The 27,958-nt window shown below is 36.0% G+C and overlaps 1 protein-coding gene across 1 annotated transcript in view; it reads left to right on the top strand.

Moving 5' to 3' along the window:
* EPHA6 (EPH receptor A6) overlaps window positions 1-27,958 on the top strand; it is a 415,605-nt gene that overhangs the window by 366,328 nt on the left and 21,319 nt on the right. The window contains exon 14 of the mRNA XM_026664024.2: window positions 10,019-10,228. Within this exon, the coding sequence (XP_026519809.2) occupies window positions 10,019-10,228 (210 nt within the window). The remainder of the gene's footprint in view (window positions 1-10,018; window positions 10,229-27,958) is intronic.

A 27,958-nucleotide genomic window follows, 5' to 3' on the forward strand; every position in this document is an offset into this window, starting at 1 on the left:
TATTAACTGCAGTACATCTCAATGCATTATCAGATTCTTAGAATTCCTGAGCATCCATAATCAATTAATGCCATACAGTCGAAGTCACAAAGGTTCCTGTACTGTTGATATCCATTCAAACCCCAGATTTCACAAATGATATTATCTAAGCATTCACTAATTATTCACTAATCATCTAGCAAGATACAGCTTACCAACTCTGTATTATAATTACCTGGACAAGTGATTTCTGGTCCCATAGAGAGGACAATCAAAGAAGGGACTTTTTTCTCTTTTTTTTTGTTCTTGTTCTTTGTGTTTTTGAAGAAAAGATGGGACAGGTGGATTCCATTCAATATTAGAATTACGACCTTTGCATGCTGATCAAAGTGAGATACTTTTTAACTCTATAGAGAAAATAAGAATATTTTGGAAAGAGTTTGTTCTTCAGCACACTGAGTGGAGTATTGATTGACATTTCCTTTAATAGCCTAGCTAAACCAGAAGTCTGACTGAATCTAGAAACCACACTTCTAAGGAAAAGATATTTAAAAGTGAAACCTTCAAACAATCCTGCATAAATTCACCACTCCAGTTATTTCAGAGTCCTTTCAATGCTGGCAGATTGTTCTACTGATTTAAAATCAGTTTTTCATTAATGGAATCTAACATCTTGAGGGCATGGGGAAATTTTTCTGCTTTTAGTTTTCCTATATAGAAATTCCCAGTCTTTGCTAAATTCTAAATAGTGATTGATTTGAAAAATGCTTCTGAATGATCCCAACATATAGGAAATAGGAAAATCACAAACCTCAGGCAGTAGTGATGTAGCTCTTTTCTCTGGAAAAATGTTAGAAAACAACATTTATCTATGAAATTTATATGCCACCCAACTCACTACTGAGGGCCAATGGGAGTATATTACAACATTTGTTGGGTCATGTTCAATTGAAGATTAGTGCTACAAATTTATTTTTAGAAATATATGAGCTCTTTTTCTCTTTTGCTCTCTCCCCCCCTCTCTCCCGAATTTCCTCATGCTCTATTGATACGTTGTCTATTTTTTCTCTGCATGTGATTCTGCCCTTGGGAATACCTTTGATGAATAATTAAATTTGGCAAGCCAGTTATTGCTTAATTTCAACTCCCAGCTTCCCTCACTGTTAGAGATGCTTCTTTAGGATGCTGGAAGTTGCACTTCAACAATTCAAAATGTGTGCTCTTATACTTTTAAGACGTTTGCATATTGCGCATGTCAAATACAATGTGAAAGATGATTCTTATATTATTAATATTACAATAATAAAACATTTTAATTAGTGTAAGTCAAACTTTTGGTACAGTGTGATATTACAAAAAATGGGGAAATGCCTAGAGGCTACTTTAAATGATGGGTACGGACTACATAACTTCTTTAAATGTTCATTCCATTATATTCCAGTATAAAATGATTCTGCAAAGTTTGGATCCTCCCTTTTTTTTTTTAGTTTGATCCATGCAAACAGAGGCAGAGAAAGTATCATGATTTAATTAATGCTATGCATTTCTAATTCTCCATAATTAAACGTTGAGGGCAACATGCAAGTTTCATTCATACAGTTTTTTGTTTAAAATGGCTGCTTCCTGGAATGAACAAAATGTTTACGTGGAATGAATAGCTTCTACTGGAGAGAGTGGGGTTTTTTGTCAATATTTTATGCAGTGTTCTGTAACTGGACTGGAATATTTCTTGAAACAAGCTTTGCAAAACAGCATCAGCTGTTGAATATAAAATAATTTATTTCATGTACCCTAGAATGGCAATATAAGAGTGAAACCAGCCAAGCATTAGATATACCTTTGGCTGTCAAAAACAGTTTATTTGGCAAACCTATTAAAGGCTGCTTAGAATTTGATGGAACAGTGCCTTGGATAAATTTACTGTGTTATGAATTGTTGCCAAGACTGATAAACACTCTTAAAAGACAACAGAGAATTGTATCAAAAGTAATTTTGGGGATAACCCCTGGGAATCAAAAGTATGCATTAGACACCAACTTCATGTAGCATAAATGTTCAGTAAAAAGTTTCTATTATTTCTTGTGGGAAAATATTTTTTAAAAAATAGCCAAAGAATTTTGTATATCAAAATACATATAAATTTATTCAAATGTCTAACTAAAAAAGCTATGGGGTAATCAGTGAATTGATTTGATATGTCAGGAATCTTGCTAAAACATATATCCAAAAGGCAAGGGCATCTGCATTTTAAAAAAATATTTAATTACAGCAGTGTTTGTTTTATTTGCCCAAAATTACATTGGAGCATGTAGCATGTGACAGGAAATGCTACAATCAGATACCTTACATTTTTACCTTTTGAACCCTATGGCTCTTCAAATATAGATGGAAGTATTGGGCATTACTTGCTGAGAGAAATAGGCAAAATTACTATATAAACTTTATTCCAGTAGATGAACATTGCAACTTCATTCCCCCTATATCTGTCTCAAACTTCTCATTAGTTACAAAAACAAAGCCAAAAGTGGATTTCAGTGAATTCCAGCATTGATTCCTGTCGTTGCTTCTTGGACAGTATGTTGCTGCATTACTCACTTAGAGCCACAGTTATCACCACTTCATGACATGACATACTATTAAAAATATGTCTTAAAGGCTATGGAAGCTGTTTTGAAACAGAAGAACTGATATCCTGCTCCTATCTGTATCAATTGCCCATTATATAAATTTACCTTGGATGCAATGTAAAAATTTTATTACTATTCGGTCATGCATTGTATGCGGGATATTTAATATAATAGATGAAGAAGAAGATGGGAGCCCTGGGTCAGACACAGAAGAAAAAACAAAATGAATGTCTTAACTTAATGCTTCTAAAATTTAGTACTAAATTAATATTAATTTAATACAACCTGTGCAGGGTTGTATATTAGTGTGTATGATACATGTGTGGAATGATATAGTAGCAAAATGTAACATTTCAATGTTTGAACTTCCAAGATTTAGGACTCTTATCAGCTCCTAGAATTTGAAAAAAACAAAATTCAATATCATTTGAATATATCTTTGTTATGATGTGAGAGGAGGTTGAAAGAAAAGGGTCATGAAATGAAAATAAAAGCAACTCTGGCCAAAAAAATAATCATTTTTAAATAATTTATATGGACTGCTTTTTATTGGCATGTATGGAATTATAATTACAAACACTGAATCTCATTATTCATTTTGGTAATATGTGTTGCTGCGTTAAAATTCATATTTAGATTGTCCATGCTCAAAGTCTATCATATCATTCACAACATACGATTCATTAGAGTTGGATGGCTAATAAATTTAAATAGATAAACTTTAGCTTCATTTGTCAAATGATTTTAAATGGGAAGGGTAGGTATGTTAGCTTCTGTGTATATTAAAGCTGAAAAGGAATACTTTTTTTCCTTAGGAGTTGTACAGATATACATAATTATATATAATTATATATATATAATTTTGTGTGTGTGTGTGTGTGTATGTTATTCAGCTTTGTTTGGGTATTTTCCCATGTCATTATAGTTGTGCTTTTAAAGTTGTCGCGACATTTTGGCAGAATCTCATCTGCCATCATCAGGCTAGTGTATTGGGTTCGTTTGTATGTCAGGCTTTCACAGCCGTTTCTGTTGTGAACTAAAGAAATGTATTTAATAAAGATTCATTTGCATAGCAGGATCGTAATCCTGCACTTCCTATTGGCCCATATAATGGCAAGTTATGATTGGTTCATTCCGAGCAATCTGATTGGCTGTTGGCGGGCCGCGCCAAGATTCAAATGCTATAACGCTATCCATTGGTTATCTGGATAGCAGCTTACTCTATAAAGAGTGACTGCTAGCCGGGGGTTTTTGTCTCTGTTATGCTTGTGAATAAAGAGCTGAAGTTCACGGTTTACAGTCTGGTCTCCGTTCATTAAACCCATGCCTCAAACTTAACACTGGCGACGAGGATGGGATACGGAGACAAAAGAGCTGACTAAACCCTACAGAGCACCAACCAAGCACGTGGCTGAGAGCGCATCTACATCGGCAGGATGTCAGGTGGTGCTATACCACCCGCTCCTTTTGACCTGGAAAAGGAAGACTGGGAGTCGTATATGGATCGGTTTCAAATGTTTCTAGAAACCAACAATTTGAAAGACGCTACACCCGGAAAGAAGCAGGCAGTGTTCTTGACCCATTGTGGACCGGCCGTTTTAAGATGGCGAAGCGCGCTGAAACCGGCTGAGGTGAAATCAATGGATTGGGACAACCTCGAACCTATCCTACGGGCTCACTATGCCCCGCCGTACCAACGTTGGTCCGGAGACACGAATTTTATCAACGGATCAGCGGAAGGGTGAAAGTATTGCAGACTTCATCGCTGACCTTAGAAACCTGGGAGGCGTCTGTGGTTTTTCAGACCTAGAAGAAGCTATGCGAGACCGCATAGTTCTGGGATTAGATGACCACACAGTACAGAGCAAGATCATGGCAAAAGGGGACATCGGTCTTGCAGATGCCATTGCAGACGCTACTGCAGCAGAGGCAACCAAGAAGTCGGCCGCTCGAATGCGCCGCACCAACGCACCGCTCCGTCAATTCTCCCATGAAGCCTCGCCTCAACTAGAAAGACACTCAGCAACAGCGCACCTCGAGTCCCAGTCCGAGAGTGATGAAGAAGAGGTTAACAGACTTCGGGCGAACGAGATCAACAAACTCTAAAATTTCAGCGCCCATGTGCGGGTTGTGGGGAAACCACCGCGATCCGGTTGCAAATTCCTCGACACAATCTGCCGTTCCTGTGGGAAGAGAGGCCACATCGCACGGGTCTGCAGAAGTAAGAGGAAATCCAACACAAACAGAAAGGAGAACAACCTCCACCAAACCACAGGGACCTCCCTGCAAATCGGGATCGTTTGAATAACCAATGGAACAACCATGCCTACAGCAGCAAAACATCTGCTCTTCCAGCAAGACGAGAAGAGGCACACCAGACTATTATTATCGGCCACGCTTCATCATTAGACAAACAAAAGATCCAAGTGAAAGTTGCCATTGAGAACCAACCTTGCCTGATGGAAGTCGACTCTGGATCGTCCCTCTCAATGGTTTCCTGGAAGACCCTTAAACAGCTGATCCCTGCCATCCGTCGTCAAGACCTCAGGACACAGAAAATCAAATAGGCAGGTAAAACGACCTGCATACCTGCGTGATTATGTCACCACGGCCGTCAAAGCGGAACCCAGGGGAGGGTGTTGTGAACTAAAGAAATGTATTTAATAAAGATTCATTTGCATAGCAGGATCGTAATCTTGCACTTCCTATTGGCCCATATAATGGCAAGTTATGATTGGTTCATTCCAAGCAATCTGATTGGCTGTTGGCGGGCGCGCCAAGATTCAAATGCTATAACGCTATCCATTGGTTATCCGGATAGCAGCTTACTCTATAAAAGAGTGACTGCTAGCCGGTTTTTTTTTGTCTCTGTTATGCTTGTGAATAAAGAGCTGAAGTTCACGGTTTACAGTCTGGTCTTCGTTCATTAAACCCATGCCTCAAACTTAACAGTTTCAGTTTTAAATTTGGGGCTAGCCTACTGCTGTGTTAGAATGTTTTTTTCTTCATCCTGATTGGTTGGAAGTCTTGGTCTGTGTTTATTGGTCTTGGAGTTTGTGTTCTGCTTGATTGGTGTTTCTAATATCTTCTGTCTGTTTTGTAGCATTTTTTTTTGTCTTGTTTGGCTGGCAACGTTGTGTTTCCTGTATTGGGGGCTTTTAGTGCGGCTTGGCTTCAGGTGAATGGCCGGCTATTGTTTATTAGGAAGCTAGGTTTCATCTGGGTGGCTGGTTGGGGTGTGTTTGAGCTGGAGGTATCGGGGGGGTCTGTTGTGCACAGGTGTTTGCTTGGCTTGTGGTGTGGAGTTTTTTTTGTTTGTGAGTGCAGGCTTCCAGATAATTGACAGTCTGGTGGAGTCATCTCTTCTATTCATGCTTTCAGGTCTTATTTCAATCTCTATGGCGTCTCTGATAATTCTGTAGCTGGGGTTTTCCATAGTGGCTAGGGTTTTGTGCCATTGAAGTCGATGCTATGACCTGTGGCTTTCATGTGTTGGACTAGTGAGGAAGTGTGTTCCAGCTTTTTTACTGCATTTTTGTGTTCATCCAGGCAGGTACTTATTCTTCTATCGCTACAACTTTTAAAGCACAACAATAACGACGTGGAAAATAACTGAACAAAGCTGAATACCATACATATAAATACCCATGAAAATTTAAGATATGTGTGTGTGTGTGTGTGTGTGTGTGTGTGTTTTCTTAAGTTTTCGTGGGTACTTACATGCATGGTATTCAGCTTTGTTCGGGTATATATCCCACGATGTTGTGCTTTTAAAGTTGTAGCAACATTTCAGCAGAATATCATCTGCCATCATCAGGCTTTTGTATTGTGTTCGTCATATATATATATGGTATTCAGCTTTGTTCGGGTATTTTCCTGGATCTTGTGCTGTAATCTCCTGGGTCGTTTGTTTTGTAGTGATCTTTTTTCCATTAGCCTCCAGTGTTTTAACAGCTTGGGTAATGGGTTGTGTGATGGGCTTGCGAGTTCTTTTGTTGTGGTGTCCTGGGTCCTGCATTGTAATCTCCTGGGTCGTTTGTGTTTTGATCTCTTTTCCATTAACCTTCTGTGTTGTAACGGCTTGGGTAATGGGTTGTGTGATGACCTTGTGAGATTTATTGCTGTGGTATCCTTGGTCTTGTGCTGTGATATCCTGGGTCATTTGCTGTGTTGGAACTTCTTGAGTTCTTGCAGTGTAATTTCCTGAGTTTTCTGATGTGATATCCTGAGTGGGTGGCCGTGATGTAGCATTCTGGGTTTTAGTCTGGCTTCAAGTTTGGGGTCTGGGTCTGTGTCCTTGGCGTGTGTCAGCTTGTTTGGTTTTGGGGTCAGGGGTGTGTGACAGCTGGAGAAACAGCCATGGTCTGGTTTCTGGATGGTGGTTGTCCTTCATTTATAGGATGGGCTTGGGCCTGGATCTGATGAGGGGGATAGGCGGTGGTGGCCCGTGTTGTTTCGGGTCTGGTGTTGGTTTTCGTGGCTGGGACTCATTTGTTGGTGAGGGCTAGCTTCCAGATGTCTGGTAGGTGGGAGGTGTCGTCCCGTCTAATCATGTTATGGGGGTGTTTCTCTATCTCGATGGCTTCCCTGATTATTCTCTTTCTAATGGAAAAAAGATCACTACAAAACAAACGACCCAGGAGGTTACAGCACAAGATCCAGGATATCTCCACAACAAAACTCACAAGGGCATCATACAGCCCTTTATACCAACATCAACTCCATCAACCAATCAAGAGGCAGCAGCGCAGCCAACCAGCCCAGCACAACAGCCCCCACCACCAGTATTAATAGAGAGATGGCAGCTCCGATCACATACTGCTTGCACTGGCACGAAGCTGAAAGCACTAGCCTGAGGATGGCGAGTGGAACCTCACCAAAATGTCACCAAGATACTCTTAATCTTACATGGGAAAAGACCCGAACACACCTAGACCAACATAAATATATATATATATATATATATATATATATACACACATACATACATACATACATACATACATACATACATACGTTTTCTTAAGTTTTTCGCGGTACTTACATGTATGGCCTTCAGCTTTGTTCGGTATTTAGCTGCACTAAAGGCCTCCAATAAAGTAACACAATGCTGCCAGCCAATTAAGATACAAAAAGAGCCATACTATGACGTGGGAAAATACCCGAACAAAGCTGAAGGTAATATATATATATATATATATATATATATATATATATATATATATATATATATATATATATATATATATAAATATAAATAATAATCATGATTAATTCAATTAATTATAATTAATTCATAATTAACTCCGTATTCTACTCAACAAAGCCTTAGTACAGTATTTAATTAACAGAAAGCAATAGTTCTTAGCCAATTTTTCTGTATGCAAAAATGAATAATATGATATGAATAATGTTGAAGTTTCTCTTCTTGCAGTATGTTGTCCACATAATTGTCATAGAGACATCCTTGAAAAGTTGTTATTTAGGCTTAATGTAATTATCATGGTATTTATCTTTAATTAAAAGAATGTTGTTACAGGTTTATTCTCATTTAGCCCACAACATTTAATGCATAAGTTATGTATATTTTTGACAGACATGGTAATATGACTTAAAAGGACTTATTGTATTATTATTTTTAAAAGCTGCAGTACAATATTTTTACATCTAGTTGCTATAAAATAAGCTTCAAATAAGCTAGATTTTTCCATTGCAAAGCATCAAATGTTCTCCCAGGATGCCCATCCATGCAATAATCAAGTATTTTTCATATCAGCTAATATCTATTTTCAAAGTCCTATCTGTCTTTAGGGATCTATGATGGAGTTCTGAGAGACTGAGAAAGAAGCTGTCAGTTTGCAAAGTATTATATAGCCAAAACATTCGTAAGTTCCCATTGCTTCAAGAGGCAGTCGGGAACAGAAAACTTGCCCTAACAAATTTACTGATAAGCATTATCTTAAAATATACGTATCCAATCTTCAAGGTCATCAAGCCCCTAGCAGCGGCTCGCAATGAAGAAGCCAAGTTTTTCATATAGTCTTATTAACTACATTCTATCACTTCCTCCTACAAAGGAATGTACAGATGATCTAGTCCTGAATTATTTTGCAAGCTGCCATTGTTTTTCTCAGACTCTAACTCAGTGGTAGTCAACCTGGTCCCTACCGCCCACTAGTGGGCATTCCAGCTTTCATGGTGGGCGGTAGGGGTTTAGTGCCCTACTTTATAAATCACCATTACTGTGGAACCAGTGGGTGGTTAGAGACAATTTTACTACTAACAGAGACACAAAAGTGGGCGGTAGGTATAAAAAGGTTGACTACCCCTGCTCTAACTAGTCAGTTATAGCATGGTAGAGAACTCGCCACATCACGTTGCCATCATGTGATGTTTTGGGACATTTTTCCCATTCGTGGAGCTGGGGTGGGCATGGCCTGCGCATGACACATCCGGCCCATGGGCTGCCAGTTTGACACTCCTGGTATAGACCACAGACAAGAGTCAAATTTATTTCCCTTTATTTCAGGGAAAAATTATTATACAAAAACAAAGGTTTGTTTATTATACAAAAGGTTTATTATACAAAAACAAAGGTTTGTTTTCCAATGCAATACTGTTTTCTAGTTTTTCTCCATTATTTATATCTTGGAACTCTTCTGTTCCTCACCTTTTATGCAGGTACACACCAACGCATGGCCTTCAAAAATATTCCCGCTGTACCTTAGTCCTAAGTCCTAGTCCTTAGTCCTTGGCTAATGAAAGACCTGGCATTAAAGTGAGATGAGGGACAGGGTTATACTGACTGGTGTCAAGCTCTCCTAATCATCTATGCATTCATGCAGGGTATCACAGTGCAAACACCACTTGTCAGTTAAGAGTAAAATTGCTCAATCAAGCATTATGCCCTGCAGTTGCCTGAAATTAGTTAATTCCATGCTGGACATGTTGATAGCTTTAGAGAAATTGTTAGCTATTCTTACACCTTGTAGAAATTGATTGGTTGAATGTGTGCCATCAGTCAGTGTCAATTCTTAGTAATAATATAGGTAGATTTTCTCCTGGACATTGTGTCCCTAACCTGATCCTTCACATCTTCCAATGCTGCATTTATTGCCACTGAATCCATACATTTTGCTGCTGATCTCCTCTTTTTATTTCCACCTCTCCTAGCATTGTAGACATTTCCAAGGTTAGATCTTTGATACTATGCCCAAAATATAATAATTTGATCCTGATCATTTATGCTTCAAGTAAAAATTGGGTTCATATGTTTATCAAATGTATATATTAAATTAATGGAAGATTTAGCTGAAAAGTAACTAGACCTTTAAAATATAAACTGTTATATTTAGCAAATGTTTGACCAGCACAACATGAAAATGTCAACTGGAACTCTATCTTCCTTTCAGAAACATGATGGCCATTTCACAGTCATCCAGCTTGTTGGGATGCTTCGTGGAATTGCTTCAGGCATGAAATATCTCTCAGATATGGGTTATGTGCATCGGGACTTGGCAGCTCGGAATATTTTGGTCAACAGTAATCTTATGTGCAAAGTCTCTGACTTTGGATTATCACGGGTACTAGAGGATGATCCCGAAGCAGCTTATACAACAACTGTAAGTTTATTTGGAGCTTTTATCTAATACAAAAAGGTCACCCATAAGGGTGAGAGTGGAATTTTTTTTATGCATGTACTAATATACCACTCTTCCATAGCCTATAATATACAATATATAATATAATATACAATATATAATATATAATATCAAAATGAGTTTTCCTTCAAAGAAGGCAAGCCAAGGAACAAGGTGAGAAACTGCAATTTGGTTTAGTCAGCTTATTTAGGAAATAATTGGCTTACAATATTGGAACGTACACAAGACCAGACTTGTTTCTAGCAAGGTCTTCTATCCATAATAGCTGTAGAACTTCATCATTTCCTGATAGCACTGTCACACAAAACTCTTCAATATACAGAAGTTCAACAAATGAAAGAAATTAATATTCCAGGTATGGATAAACAGGCACTTCTGTAAAGCTGAAGTTTAGCATCATAATTTCTATGTGGCTCTTATGGGTATGGAATTGTAGATTCCATCCTCCCAATAAAGTACCCCCTTCTATACCTATCTGTTTCATAGTCAAAACAAGAACAAGGATATTTTAAAGCATTCTGAAACATTTGTTGACAAGAGTTATTCATTCAGTCATTCCATTCATATAGGACACCCAACTCAAACAGGTGACTGATTTTCCCCAACAGATACAATTCAGCTCCTTTCTCATATCCCACTATAAACCAAATGGTGATATTAATTCACATCATTTTGAAGCCATCCCAGGGATGTTAAAAGTTGTAGTGTAACACACTTTAGAAGAAAACTACCAAAGAGTTATATTTCACCATTTCTAGTTATTCCCTCTAAACTTTAGTGATGTTTGAACCAATTTTCTCTTTTAATTGGTTGGTTTTCATTGTAGCCAGATTGGTTTCATTTCTGTGTCTGAATATTATTGTTGTATATATTATTTCTGTTGACAATAATGATTGATTGATTGATTGATTGATGTAATTTATTGACTCTTTGGCTCTGGCTGGCATAATAGATTGGATTATGAGAAGACTTAGCATTTTGAACCTTTCACGGCCTTTGTTATTGCTCTACCAAATACCTATTTATACTGCTTCCTACATTTCTAGAAACATACAATCGCCATGCTTTCACAAGTAAAAATAGTGATTTATGCATGACGCAGCATGAGGAACAGGACTAAAGAAATTACTCATGTACCTTAAAATTAGATGAAATTAGATTAAAATTAGATATGATTTTGAAACAATGCCTCAGCCTCAATCTTTACATTTATTTTTTATTTTGGGCCTCAGTAAGATTTTTTCCATTGTGATCAACACTGCTTCAGCCACAGTGGTTAATATTTTATTCTGTTGGAGCTATTCCTTTTGGTTTGAAAAATACAATTCTTAAGAGGTGGGAAAATGGAAAATAAAAATAGATATGTTGCATGTGTTGGCCTATGCTTGGCATGCCAATATTTATAAAGCAGTCCTCTTTTTATTTTCATTTTCACAATGAAAATAAATTTTAATAGTAAAATCATGTTTATTTAACATTCAGTGAAATTTACTCACCTTTTTATTTAGTATATTAACAGTTTCCTAATCTGTTAATCTTGTATCCATATATACTAAATAAGAATGCCTTTCTATACATGTGTATATTTGTGTGTATATTAGTTTATTTTATTTTGCAAAAATATTTTTTAATCCTACTTATACCTATTCAAAATTATATTAATTTATTAGGGCTCACTATCAAGCTGCCTTTCATTGTACAATGGTTTATGTTCTTCAGCGATTTGATTCACCAGAAGTCTTCAAAGAAATGTAAAAAGATGTTTATTTTCTGGATTCGTTTGTCTTTTTTCCATTTTGTTTACAATATAAAACCCATTCAAATATATTAATTTTAGTAATTTTTTAAAAGTAATTTTAATTTTCTTTCAAATTTTCCTTATTAGAATATTAAAATATCTGCATATATGCAATATTAATCATTCTGAAAAGGAGTTAAAAACTTAAGAAGACCAATGGATTCTTTTGTTGAGGCTGTTTGCTATTAGTAATTCATTATCAACTTTTCATTTTCTACTAAATTTGGAATTTGTTGGGGAAAAAACTATCTACAGTTTTTATGTTCCATAAATATCCAAAGATGCAGATAAATCAGGCATTAAGACTGACAAATTTGACTGATCATACCAGAATTTTGGTAAGCTTGAAACAGGATCTAAAAGTAATTTCTAAAAGAGATTTTAATTCTAGAGTTCTTACTATTCAAGAGTCTTTTATTTAAGTCACATTGTAATTGTATTATTCTATACCAAATCTTAATAATAACTTAATAATATATGCTAATGGAAAATGCTAATTTTGTTGTTTTAGAAAACCAAAAGTATTCATAATCATTTTATTAAATGTTTAAAATTACTATTTAAAAAGCTAATAATTTAAAACACTACAATCTAAGAATGTGTCAGCATACAAAGTATATGTTGTTAGGGTTTTTTTCAATATTAAAAAACTGGATACAGAAAATTATGCAAATACTGTTGTCCAGATTATTTAGGATAAGGTTGTTTCTCTTTAAAGTTGACATTCTTTTTTCATTTTCATTTTAGTTCATCTTGTTTTACTTCCCAAGCTGGAGAACATTAAGGCAAAATAATATGTCATTGATTTCTAATTGATCAGATTGGTGTATTTCAGGGGTGGGATTCAAATTTTTTAACAACCGGTTCTGTGGGCGTGGCTAAGTTGGTGGGCGTGGCTTGGTGGTCATGTTATTGGCTGGGCATGGCCAACTCAATATCACTCACATCGAGGCACGCATCTCCTCGCCTAGCCTCTCATGACTGTGGGGATGCTGCAACAGTCGTAAATGTGAAAAATGGTCATAAGTCACTTTTTTCAATGCCATTGTAACTTTGAATGGTCACTCCACACAAGCAAAGTACCAGCAAAGGAGGGGGAAAAAACTCCAAAGAAGTTCCTGAGACAGGAAGTCTAGTCCTGCCAAGAATGTAATAATGGTTAACAGAGAGGCAGCTTCTGTAAGCAACACCAAAATGTTTCCTTCCTGCCTTCCTTACAGGATTAGGCCAATAATTTCTTCTAAAAAGCAGTTCTCCAAATTGCTTAGAATGTTAACAACCTGTTCCAGTGAATAGGTGTAAATACCTTATGCCACCAGACTTGAAATTCTAGACCTAGAAAACCTTGAATTACGCCGTCTTCGATCTGATCTAAGTATGGTATATAAAATCATGCATTGCAATGTCCTGCCTGTCAATGAATACTTCAGCTTCAACCATAACAACACAAGAGCACACAATAGATACAAACTCAAAGTTAACCGCACCAAACTTGATTGCAGGAAATACGACTTCAGCAACAGAGTGGTCAATGTCTGGAATACTCTACCCGACTCTGTGGTTTCTTCCCCAAACCCCAAAAACTTTAACCTTAGACTGTCTACTATTGACATCACCCCTTTCCCTAAGAGGTTTGTAGGGAGCGTACATAAGCGCACCAACGTGCCTACCGTCCCTGTCCTATTGTTTCTTTTATTTTTCTCATATGTACCCATTTCATGTATTCATAACTATGTATATACTTATACCTATTATCTTGTAAGCGATTGACAAATCAAAATAAAAATAAAAATAAAAAAAATAAACTAGTAGAATCCCACCCCTGGTCTATTTCCATAAGATAGATTACACTGTAACACAGATTTGGTTCCTAAAAGTCATATTCAGAAGAAATATAATTGTGTTAACTGCACTCCAGAAGGGCAGGGACCATATATACTTCTGGGAATAAAAATTTAACAGAGCAAGGGATACTAGAAAAAAATGTTGGCCCTCTGATGCACGCTCCTCTAATTTGTCCCTAATTTTCAAGTTTGAAAGTACCAAAGTTCTAACCTGTTAGCCCAAAAATCCTCAGGCTCAAATATATGTTGGTCCTGATCAACATTAAAGTAAATTCCTAGCTAATGATATTGAAGTTGTTCACCACTATCATTAAAGTCCAGTTTTTATAGTTAGAAATACTTGAAATTAAGCAAGGGCAACTACAGGAGGGGTAAAATAAATTGCAATTTACATTCTGCCCCAAAATACAATAACCACACCACACAATGCATATTACAGATTTTGACACCCATTGGAAATGCCCCTGAATTTAAGTATAATGTTCTAGTTGTCCCGGTGGCAGCTCTAATATAACTTTTCTGCCACACTTACATTAAAACCTAGAAAAGTAGAATTGATCTTCAAAGGAAATGCTTCCCAGAGAAGTAGCAAGAAATATCTAATATTTTCAGGTCTAAAACACATGTTGATTTTTAATGCTTTTCACCTGTTTTGTTGAAAGATGGTCCTTGAGAATTTTGGTGAATTAACTCTGATGTTCCTGTATAAATAATGGAAGAAATAGTGTTAAGACATATGTCAAAACAGTACCTGCTGTTGAGATACGCTACACACAAAAAAGCATGAAAGATGATTTCTATATTTAGTTGAACATACTGAACCAACAGAAGGCCATCCAAATCAAAATTGTAAAGAAATATGCTTATAGTTACCTCAGCCTAATTCCAAATACTTTAGAGACCCTAATCCTGTAAAGATTACCGTATGATTTCCCAGCACTGTAACTAAAATCTTTCTAGTAATTTAATGTGATTATTTTAATCCAGTTAATCATTGGAACAACATTAAATGTAATTTGGTTTCTACAAAACATTACATTTCTAAACTAAGGTTCAAACTGTAACTAAAGTTCATGAAGTGGCTTGTACCTCACATTGTTGATTTTTTTAAAGAAACAGTTGGAGAAGATTTGGGATGATTAAAGGCTTTAAATCTTTAGTCTGCCACAATTCCAATCATTAGTTTTACAATAGATTAGACAAATGACTTAGATTGCCAAAAAGTGTAATAATCTTTATTTGACAAATGACCAGGAAGATTTAAAATTTAAACACAAAATTAAAATCAAATGGGTGGGATAAAATACATTAACTAGGATAATTGTAGCAACACAGAATTTGGCTACTGCACAACTGATACAAGATTTGAATCTTTTAGAAAATGATAAGCAGTAAGGAAATTGTCTTACAGCACAGTTTCCAGTCCTTAGCAGTAAATAATTGAGATGTGCAGATTAATAAGATAACTTAGCCTTCTCTTCCCCCCTCCCTGAATTTCCACACAGCCAATAACTTTTGAGTTGCAGTCTCAATAGACTTAGGAGATGAAGGCCAACAATGAAGAGCAGTAGTAAAGAAGTAGAACCAAGACATTTGCATATAGTGTAGCTATCCTGGAAGATACCAACACCATAATCATGACCAGATTCATGGTAGAAAGTTATTTCAAGGAAGATGAATAGAAGTGGTCAGGGATTTCTATATAAAGTGATAATAAAATTGAAATAGATGAAGAAGAAATAAGTAGAGTTAAGATGGGTACAGATAGGAGAAAATATACAATAAACACAAAGCATCTTGCTGTTTACTTAAGCAATTTCATTTTTGTAATGCATCATTGCTAACCACAGTCAATAAGTCTGTGTCCTGCTGGGATTGTTTCTGCCCCAGAACCCTGTGACACTGTATGCCATTTATTATCCACATTATTAATGTGCTGTCAAATATGATTTAATTGTGTGATGTTATCACATTCATATAGTGTATCAGTGAGGAAAGACTAATGAATCAGATCAATCTACAGAATCCATGATGTTGCATGCTCAGTGGATGCATATTAGCACAATATCCTTATTCCCATAATATTTGTTTGAATGGATTTCAAATCAGCCTTTGGGAGACCATTCTGAGCACCTCAATTAACAGTACATTGCCATTACAATGGTTCTGAATATTTATTAATTGAGTCAGTTGTCTATGAGAAGTAGTTGGCAAGTAACATGAAATAATTGCTTTTGTATGCAATTAACTGTTCTTGCACTCAAACAATTTGAGAAGAACGTATATATATACATTGTGACAAGGTAGGTGAGGAACAGGGAATGAAGAAATGAAAGTATGAGATTTAGAATATGATCTAGCAAAACATTTTGTGAGTTATTCATCAACCCTGCAGTCAACCTGTTCAGTTTGGATTGTGGCCTTATGCCAAGCTGGAATGTAGCCCTTCATTAATTGTCCAGAGTCAATTAGTCCTTCAAATTGAAATGTTCCCTGTCCTGCAGTAAATTAATCTAAATGATGATTTGGGAAATAATCAATAATTTGTTTTCAGATAGCATTGTTTGGAGTGATGAATTCATATAATTTTCAGAAAATAAAAATTGAAGTAACATTGTTAATAAAAGCAAAAGAAAACAAATTGCTTTCAGAAAGGGAGCATTTTAACTTTGTTTAAAGAAAAAAGCACAATAAAAATGTTCATGACAGAATAGAATAGAATAGAATAGAATAGAATAGAATAGAATAGAATAGAATAGAATAGAATAGAATAGAATAGAATAGAATAGAATAGAATAGAATTCTTTATTGGCCAAGTGTGATTAGATATACAAGGAATTTGTCTTTGGTGCATATGCTTTCAGTGTACATAAAGAAAAAATAAAATACATTCATCTAGAATCATAAGATACAATACTAAGTGATAGTCATAGGTGACTAATAAGCAATCAAATCATACTATGAAACAAATAGAACAATATAAATTGTAAAGGTACAAGTAACATGGTTATCATTATAAATGGGAAGAGATAGGTACTAGGAAGGATGAGAAGAATAACAGTAATACAGTCTTAGTAAATCATTTGACAGTGTTGTGAGAATTAGTTGTTTAGCAGAATGATTGCATTTGGGGAAAAACTGCCCTTGTATCTAGTTGTTCTGGTGTGCAGTGCCCTATAGCATTGTTTTGAGGGTAGAAGTTGAAACCAATTATGTCCAGGATGCAAGGGGTCTGTAGATATTTTCACAGCCCTCTTTTTGACTTGTGCAGTATACGATCCTCAGTGGAAGGCAATTGTTTTTTCTGCAGTTCTAATTATCCGTTGAAGTCTTTGTCTCTCTTATTTGGTTGTAGAGCCACCAGACAGTTATAGAGGTGCAGATAACAGACTAAATAATACCTCTGTAGAACTGAATCAGCAGCTCTTTGGGCAGTTTGAGCTTTCTGAGTTGGCGCAGAAAGAACATTCTTTATTGTGCTTTTTTGATGACATTTTTGATGTTAGGTGTCCATTTTAAGTCTTGAGATATGAAAGAACCTAGAAACTTGAAGGTTTCTACTGTTGATACTGTGTTGTCTAGTATTGTAAGAGGTGGTAGTATAGGAGGGTTTCTCCTATAATCCACCACCATTTCTATGGTTTTGAGTGTATTTAATTCAAGATTGTTCTGGTTACACCACGAGGGTAGTTATTCAACCTCCCATCTTGTTCTGACCTAAGCCTTGTTCAAATTAAACAAACACAAACTGTGTATAAAAGCAAACCTTTTTTTAATGCGGCGCTGGGAATTCAGTGCATTTCAGCCAAAAGACATTTAAACCTATATCAAAAGCAAGCCCTTTCAAGGTTACAAAAGGCTGCCAAGAACAGAAGACTAATTACTGATTAAATATCCACCAACAGATGTTTCAAAAACAAACCAGGGTAAGAGCTTCAAAAAGAACTCTGAGTCTAAAAAACTTCTTTGCTTCCTGCAAAGAATACATCCCCAGGGCTGGTTTTAATCCATTATGGGAGAAACCATCACCTCCCAGCCTTACTCCCAAGTCACCCTTGCTGCTTCAGCTGCTCTTTCCTTCGAACAGCCCTGTGCGCATGCACACTGGGCACAGGCTCCCCGGGGTCCTCTGCGTCACTGCTGCCAGACCGCAAAAGCTCCGAGGGCAGCACCCCACTCTTCAATAGTCCTGGCTCCATCCCTGCATCACATGCAGGTCCCTCGTCTGAGTCCTCGCTATCAGAGACCTCTGCCATCCGCACCTGCTGCCGGCGAGTCACAACACATCTGTATGCAGATTCATTGTTGTCTCAAATGAGACCAACACTGTTGTATCATCTGCAAACTTCAGTACTTTAATAGAGGGGTCTTTTGAGATGCAGTTATTGGTATAGAGAGAGAAGAGAGGTGGAGAGAGCACACAGCCCTGGGGGGGCTCCTGTGCTAATTGTACAGGTATCTGATGTGATTTTGCCTAGTTTTACCTGCTGCTTCCTGTCTGTTCGGAGGCTTATGATCCATTTACAAGTGTGGTCAGGTACAGCTAGCTGATTTAGTTTAGTTAGAAGAATATCTGGAATGATGGCATTGAATGCAGAGCTGAAGTCTACAAAGATGACCCTTGCATAGGTCTTTGGAGATTCAAGATATTGTAGGAAGTAGTGCAAAGTCATATTAACAGCATCATCTGTTGATCTATTTGCTTGGTAGGCAAATTAGTCTAACAGTGGATCCGTGATGGATTTCAGGTGGGCCAGCATTAGCCTTTCAAAGGTCTTCATAACTACAGATGTTAGAGAAACCGGTCTGAAATCATTCAGTTCCTTGATGAAAGGTTTTTTCGGCACTGGGATGATAGTAGAACATTTGAAGCAAGAAGGAACATAGCATATCTCTAGTGATTTATTAAAGATGCAAATGAAGATGGGGGCCAGTTGGTTCGCACAAGCTTTTGAGCAAGAAGGAGTTATCTTATCTGGGCCTGGTCTTTTCCTGGCTTTTGTCTGTGAAATAGACTTTGTATCTCATTTTCTGTAATCACCAGAAGTGGTGAGGCCCAATGGGTTGGGGTAGATGATAGGAAGCTTGGCTGTTGTTAGTGTGTCTGAGATGGGGATTGTGGAGATGGGTGGCAGTAGTTTTCTCTCAAACCTACAATAAAACATATTCAGGTCATCTGACAGTTGTTGATTTCCTTCAGCATGGGAAGGGGGTTTGCTGTAACCGGTGATATTTTTAAGTTTTCCACATGTTTGCTGGTTCATTTGTTGAGAACTGATTCCTTAGCTTTTTGATATGATATAACTGCTTAAGTTTAGCTGTGAACCAAGGTTTATTGTTTATTGTTATTGTATATGCTCAGGTCTTCACAAAAACTGACATATGATGTTACAGTATCTGTGAGTTCATCCAAGTCTGCAGAGGTATCTTTGAACACATTCCAATCAGTGCAGTCAAGGCAAGCCTGTAGCTTTAGCTTTGCCTCCTCAGTCCAAGGCTTCACTGATTTAATTGTTGGTTTCATGCTTTTAAGTCTTTGTCTGTAAGCAGGTAGAAGATGAATCATACAATGACCAGAGTGTCCCACAGCTGCTCATGGTAAAGACCAATAAGCATCTTTCAATGTTGTGTATGATAAATGCCATTTATCTATAAATAAATAGCATTTATCATACACAATACATACACTCTATAAATTCTATTCAGACTTATACAGCACAACTAGGATCTATAGTTTTAAATGGAGTAGAATGGTTATATTTTGATAGATAAATATTTGAGATTGAAAAATTCAATATTTTAATTTTATCTTGCAAAAGTCCAATTTCAGAGATCATAGTTTATTGAATATTGTTATTGAATACCATTACAATACCTTAATTGCAGAAGTGTATTATTCTATCATTAAAAGTATCTTATAAGTAGATGAATAAAGGTATATTCTCTGGATATCAGCTAGTCAATCAGAGCTGGAAGGGACTTTAGTAGTCTTCTAGTCCAACCCCCTTCTCAAGCAAGAGACCTTATATCATTTCAGACAAGTGACTGTCCAGGCTGAAATGATATAGGGGCTCTTGCTTTTAATTGACCAAAACACAAATACCTGAATAAAACTAAGATGAACATAGTCTTCATCTGATTATATTACATTATTCCAATCTCAAAAAATAAATGAATCCTTCATTAGCATTATAATGCACAACATTTCAGTACATGTCATGTCAAAACTTTTTTCTCGTTCAATCATTCATAGATTCAAGAATAGTGACTGGTGATCATCTGCTCAGAAAACAATTTTTCAAAACATGATTTGAGCATACATCTGTGCAGACATTCCCATCAAAAAGTCTGACTGATTTGACTGTAATAAAAGACTGTGATAATTAGCACAGTTACAAAATGATGGGATGAATGCTCAAAGGAATAGTTCAGAGACCTGAATGGCAATGATATTTTGAAGAGTAAAGTTGAAATACAGATTATAAATGTTAGTATCCAAGAAAAAAAAATGAAAGGAAAGTCATAACTGAATGTTGAAAAATGGGATGCAAATATAGACAATATAAATAAAGAAATGATGTGTGGATCATTTTGGTTTGCTAATGGAGTAGCTGCGCAATTTGTCTAACGTGATAAATCTGAATCTATATCCAATGATTGGAAAATGCCTTTATTATAGTGATTAATAAAGTGTGCCTGGAAAAATGTTTGCCTACATTTCTGTTGGCAGGGTATAAAAGGTAACAGTGACCAAATCTGGGAAATACAATGCACTTTTATAATGCAGAAACACTTTGCAAACCATTTTTTTTCTCTTCACTAAAGACAGAAAGTATAATAGGGAAAGCATAAATGTAAGAATATTTGATAGCTGAATAAAAAGTGAGTGCTATATGTCAGGGATCCCCAACCTTTTTGACGCCGCGGCCCGGTTCCGGCGTCAGCTGGGCGCCGTGGCCCGGTTCTGGCGTCAGCTGGGCGCGCCATCTTTTTGACGAAAAATCACTTCCGGTGGCGTCACGAAGTGATTTTCGTCAAATATGGCGCTAGCGCTCTGGTGAGCTTTTCGGGTAGAAATGGCTTTCTACCGGAAAAGCTCACCAAGCGCTGGCGCCGCCATCTTTTTGACGAAAAATTGCTTTTTACCAAAAAGATGGCGGCGCCCAGCAACCAGCGGCCCGGTAAGGCTTGTTCCATGCCCGTACCGGTCCGCGGACCGGCGGTTGGGGACCCCTGCTATATGTTATAAGTAAAACATACTTACAAATAAATTGAGTATTTAGCAAATGGTTTAACATTCAAATGTGTGGTTCCCATCTGACTGTTTATTGTGCTTAAGATAAATATGTAAAAAACATCAGACTGTCTACTACTGACCTCACCCCTTTCCTAAGAGGTCTGTAGGGGGCGTGCATAAGCGCACCAATGTGCCTACCGTCCCTGTCCTATTGTTTCTTTTTTTTTTCTTGTTCATATACATTTCATGTATTTATAACCATGTTTATACTTATACCTGTTATCAAATAATTGTTTGTCAAAATAAATAAATAAATAAAGTACTGGAATGGGATGGGATGGGATGGGATGGGATGGGATGGAATGGAATGGAATGGAATGGAATGGAATGGAATAGAATAGAATAGAATAGAATAGAATAGAATAGAATAGAATAGAATAGAATAGAATAGAATAGGAGTTAGAAGGTACTTTGGATGTCTTCAAGCCCAACCCCTTGCTCAAGCAGGAAACCCTATGCCATTTCAGATAAAGAATTATGCAATCTCTTCTTAAAAGCCTCCAGTAATATAGCACCCACAAGTTCTGAAGGCAAGCCGTTCCACTAATTGATTATTCTAAGTGTCATTTTTGCTTATTTCTCGGTTGACTCTTTCCTTGATTAGTTTCCATTTCTTTGGCTTACTATTTCTTTCTCTTTATTCTCTATTTCATATTGAATCACTTATCCTGCAAGGTGACAGTGTTAAAAGTATATGTGTATGCTGGCATTCACAACAGTTTTAAACTATGTCATAGTTTTCTCAAAGATAAAAGAATTAATTTCTACAGTGTTCTGTTTTAGCTTATTTCTGTAGATGTAGAGGGTATAGTAATCTATTTATTCAGTTGCTATAGCCACTCAACCAAGTGGGCAGCTTGTATTTCTGTGTTTATGAAATTTATGAAAATTTACAAAATTAGGGCTTTGATAATGTTAAAACTAGAATGTTCATAGTTTGATTTTTATTGATAACTTCTTTATGTTAAAAAATAATAATGCCAAATTGGACTACTATGTGTTTAGAACAAAAGCAGACTATGTCTTTTGAGTTGAGCTTAATTCCTCTTGACTTCATGGACAAAATCGTGTAGTTTCTTGGCAACAGTGTAGAGATGGTCTGTCACTATATTGTTCCAGGATATTTTATTCAACTTTGCAATTCAGCTTGTACCTCTACATTTTATAATGTTTCTTATCCAAGGTTAACGAAGTCCAATTCTGCTTTGCTCTCTGAGCTCAGCCATGGTGCTGCAATCTTGCTAGGTAAAATAGGATAATACAAGGCTAGATTTTGCAAACTCCATATTCTAGTAGTTTAAATAATGTCAGGGGTAAGAAAGCCAATTCATCTCAGAGAATAATAATCCGCAAGATGAAGCAGACTGTGGTCACATGCTCCTGGTCCTGCCTGGAAAGCTAATAAATCCTGCATGAAACTGAAGCAGATATCATGCTTCACTTGGAGCACTTTCAAGTGCCAGCTCTCCCTAGTTTTAATTCCACCATTGGTTTAAACCTAATGTTTATTATCACTTAGCAAAAAGCACAATTACTCACATTCACCCTGCCTAAAAGATTTCATGCATTGACTGTATCAGTTCGTTCTTAGTAGTGAGGAACATTTTCATATGACTGAAATCTACAATAAGACGAGCTGTAAAAGTTTCTGTATTACACTGAGGGAATCAAAGTATCAAATTAAAAATTGAAGTATTCTTATAACCAAATATATCTTGATAACAGTAGTATAAATAGTAGTATATATTTTAATAAGAACATATTAATCTTCTTTTTGTATTTTTTCATTAGGCTAACAGGATGCAGATAGCTGTGTAATAAACAATTGCATATATTATTTCCATTGTGGCAACTTCAAGATGCCTGTACAAATTATTTTTAATTCTTCCAGTAATCCATTAAAATAAGATTGTGTTAATTAGTACTGATAAATAATGTATGGTTGTAATTCATGCTAAAGATGCACGCTAGTCTACTCTGATTTGTTTTTACATAATGAAATACAGCTAAGCTGGAGACATAGAGAGCTGGATCCAGGCTGTTTGTCACTGTGAAAGCCCGTTGAAATCAGTCTGAAAAGTTACAGCTGTCTCATTTCATTCTTTTGGATTTCAATGTGCTTAGGTGTTAAGTGATTTATTCTGAATCTAGCTAAGGGTGACTAAAAATTATGGTTATAATCCAACACAGAATCGGAAACAATGGATTTAACTGTGCCTGCTTCTTTTTTCAATTGTAGCCTCAGTCAGGCAAATCTGCCCTATGATTTTTCTTATCAAATTAAAATAAAATTAAGATTAGTTTTAGCAGAAAACTAAATGCTTTGAGTTTAATATTTGTCAGAAAATGAACACTTTTGTATTGTCAAGTTATTAAAGAATAAATATTATTTGTTGCTTTTGACTGCCCCACAGTGGCTGAATTGGAATTGTACTTTTTTCCAGAAAAAAACGTAGCATTTTTAATCAGTTTGGGATTATCAAACACAAATATTTGCTCTTCTTCTGGAAAGATAAATTTAACGAACACCTTTATTGCAAAGTAGTCAGATACTTTCTTAGCCGAGGGAGCCTTCCCACCAAATGGTAGTATTTATCTATTCACATTTGCATGTTTTCTAACTGCTAGGTAGGCAGGAGCTGGTGCAAGTAACAGAAGATCACCCCATAATGCGGTGCTCAGATCTCGAACCCGTACTGTCAGCTTTGAGCTGACAAGCTCAGTGTCTTTAACCACTGGGCCATTAGGTAGCTTAGAAATAGCATTATGAAAACCTCATTTGCTTTCAGTATGGTGATGGCAATACATTCTTAGTCTGATAAATATCAATTTATGGATGTATGTGTTATCAGTAAGAATGTATTGCCATCATTATACTGAATGCAAATGAGAAGGTTTTTGTAATATTGATGGCTTAAAAAAAGTATAAAATGCCATATTATGTAATATTTATGCCAAAACTAAATGGCTTAATAGAGAAAATGGAAGCTTATATGCATATTTATCATAAATTATTAAATTAAAAAACGGACATGATGCATGTAAAGCTTTTTAAAGATTTTACTAAATGGGTACTATCTAAAGCTATGGATCAAGGAAGAATCCTTCTCATAAAGTATTTAGCAAATTTTCTAATTGCTACTTTAAATAAATATTTGAAATCCATTGTTAATTCATTAGTTACATCTTTTTAAAATACATATGTATATATAATTGTCCTCATGATTGTACACTTCAATAATTTCAGCTACTTGTCTTAAATAGTATAAGGTCTCCTGCTTGAGCAGAGGGCTGGACTAGAAGACCTCCAAGGTCCCTTCCCGCTCTATTCTATTCTTATTCAAGGGATTAAAATCTTAACGTATTATATTCTCGTGCAATGAAAAACAACCAAGAAGTTTATGAGAGCTACCATGATTATGTAATGGCAATTCTAGACATCTATTCTAAAATGATCCCATGAAATGCATCTTGCCTATCATATGCGTTTATGCATTATTTAGAATAGCATTATTCTAAAATCCAGAAAATAATATTACCTCCAGAGTACCCCCCAAAGCAATTAATCCAGGCTGCGCAGGAACACAAGGCTGCGCCGCCCACATGGCCTGCAGGAACCCTCCCCGCCCACTCACTCCTTATCTGGCAAACTTGCCTGCTAAGTTGCTATTTTTCCTTTTTTGCGACCATCAGCTGTTCTGCTGTACCAGGAGATTTAGATTAGCTAGAAAGCAGGAAATCTTTGGATTTCTTGCTTTCTAGCTAATCTTTAGATGAGCAGAATCTTCCTTAGGACTGAAGCAGAGCAGACTGAGCTAGCCGATGGCAGAAACACAGATCTCTAAGTGAATCTGTGATTCTGTGAGCAACTCAATCTGCCTGCCTGCTTTGCCTGATTTTGGGTAAAAGTTTTTTTTTATAAAAAATTCAATATTTACACACATGGTGTGTTGTGAGTTAATTTTGTGAGTTTGCTTGCTAGAAAATTTTATGAGTTTGCTTGCAAGCAAATTTTATGTGACAGACTGAGCTAGCTGATGGCAGAAAGATAGATCTCTGAATGAATCTGTGATTCTGTGAGCAACTCAATCTGCCTGCCTGCTTTGCTGGATTTTGGGTAAAAGTTGCTCTTTTTTATAAAAAAAATCAATATTTATATAAATATTTATAATATTTACATACAAGCCATGCCCAGCCAGTCACATGACCACCAAGCCATGCCCACAAATTAGGCCACATTATCAGAACCGGATAGTGGTCCCCGGGATTTAAAATTATGAGTTTGGTGGTCCCTGAGGTCCAAAAGGTTGGTGACCCCTGATATATAGAAATAAAAGCCCATGTTTTCTCTCAATTTTCTTATCCATAATACCTAAAAGAAAAGCTTCTGGTTTCAATTTTACATCTATTTTAATCATTACAACATACCTGATTCCAATATTTCTTGGCAATCTTATATGTCCACCAAATTGATAAAAGATATCTTATCATTGATTACATTTCCACCACTGATTTGATATTCCATTATAAATCTTTGAAATTTCTCCACAGTTATGTACTAAATATCTTTTTCAATTTTTTCTTTCATTCCTGCTGCTTCTAATTTTTGCTTCCTTACCATATGAACCTAAGTATCACTTTATGTTTCCTTTACATTAAGCATCAGTCTTATATGTTATGATGAACTTACAACTCACTGTTCTTATGTTGACTTTGGCCTTTCAGAGTATCATAGTTTCCCCAATCTTGCATATAATGTATCTTGATTAAATAATTGGGGAACCTGCTGTTCTTATTCTTCTATCTGGATTACATACTCCTCCAGATGCAGACCAATGTACTGGTGTACTGTGACCACAGGGAACTTGAGTTGTAAATCCGCCATAATGTGAAAACCTGGGGGGGAAATAAGGTTTTACATGTTATGAATTACAGTATAACATAATGTTAATATAGTCTAATTTCCTGAATTTCGGAAGCATGGGTGAAATTGTTGTCTTATCCTCTTACCTTCCTGGTCTTTTCAATTACTGAAACTATTCAGTAATTACTAAGCTATGTGGTTTCTGCAGAACTTATAAGCTGCACTTTTTTAATTTAATAAGAGTTTTAGACATAACAGATCTATCTTCATCTTTTCAGAGAGAGAAAAACTTGTGATAAGAGATTATTTAACATGGAAAAATTGTTGGAATAAAAGTTCTGGTTCCTGGTCCCATTCAAAGCTACAGTTTTCTGAAACTCGAAAACAAATGCAGCTCTGTGTCATATTTGCTTTTGGGCTTAGGATGAGCAGAAATATCAAGCTGCATTCAAGCAATGTTTTTAATAATTAGTATAACAATTCTTTTTGCTGAAGCCAATTTTTCAATGTCATTTTAAGACAATTATTACATATAATTATTACTATTACTTTACACAGCTTAAAAACAATAAGCTTTGCCTTTCATCTATGCAACACAAATGGCTCTATGTTACAGCTCTGTAATTTTTATAAAAAGAAACTAAGCTATAGAAAATGATTTCCTTAAGACATTGTGATCATGATTTCTTTGCTGATTATATGCCAAGCATTGAAAAGATTTCTTAATTGTGAGAACAGGTTGGCTGGAAGAATGTTTCTAACATATTATTTCAACTTCTGAAGGATATTATGGGTTTGTTGCCACAGAATTATTATCAGAATGTCAACACAAACCTTCATTTGATTTCCTGAATTTATTTTGCTATTATTTTCTCTCAGAAAGTGTTCTCATAAATTATTACCAGTTCTGTTACTACTTTTTGTATTAATTATTACCCAACATTGCAGGAACATTACTGTGCTAGATAAGTAGAAAAGAACCAAAATTACTTCTACTTTTTAGAATTATAACTTTGACGGCTGTGAACATTCAATAGAGAAGCAAATTTGATGGAGTAAAAATAAATGCAGCTGGAAGTTTAACTATTGAACAAACAGATGAGTTTCTGGGGAGGCAGAAAGGTTTCAACACTTTTGCCCACAGTTTATGAAATAAAAAGGCAATTTTTCCATTGTTTAAGGTTATGTACGCACTCATGGAAGACATTTGGAAAGCAACTGTACGCAGCAAGTGAATTTCCAGGCTGCAGAAAGAAAAAAAAAGATGGGTTGGAAATAATTTTTCTGTTGCATTTTGTTACCAATTTTTTACTAATTAAAAACACAATTGATAATGCATTCTTGCATTTAAATCTTTTAGCTCCTGTTCCAATTATGCTTCACTTTTAGTGTAGACACTATAAGATGTTGTAACACTGTTTCCTAAGGTAATAGTATCAGTCAGATAGAGCTGGCTAAAATGAACATGCCAATCATGGCATAAATGTAGGCAATCATTTGGTAAGTCTGAGTAGAAAAATGTCCTTTCAGTGTGCTCAGAAACTTATGGTGAGAAATTCAGAATTTTGCAGAATGTTGTTTTATCAAGAAAAAAAATAGTAATGAATGAATCAATGAATTCTTTATTGGCCAAGTGTGATTAGACACACAAGGAATTTGTCTTGGTCCATATGCTCTCATGTACATAAAAAGAAAAGATACGTTCATCAGGAATCATGAGGTACAACACTTAATGATAGTCATAGGGTACAAATAAGCAATCAAATAATGCTAGGAAACAATCAATATAAATCATAAGGATACAAGCAATAAAGTTACAGTCATACAGTCACAAGTGGGAGGAGATGGGTGATAGGAACGATGAGAAGATTAATAGTAATACTAATAC

This window comes from Notechis scutatus, chromosome 5 (genome assembly GCF_049901735.1).
Source record: "Notechis scutatus isolate UNSWTSFEM ecotype Mainland chromosome 5, rNotScu1.2, whole genome shotgun sequence".
In the NCBI taxonomy this organism is placed as follows: Eukaryota; Metazoa; Chordata; class Lepidosauria; order Squamata; family Elapidae; genus Notechis; species Notechis scutatus.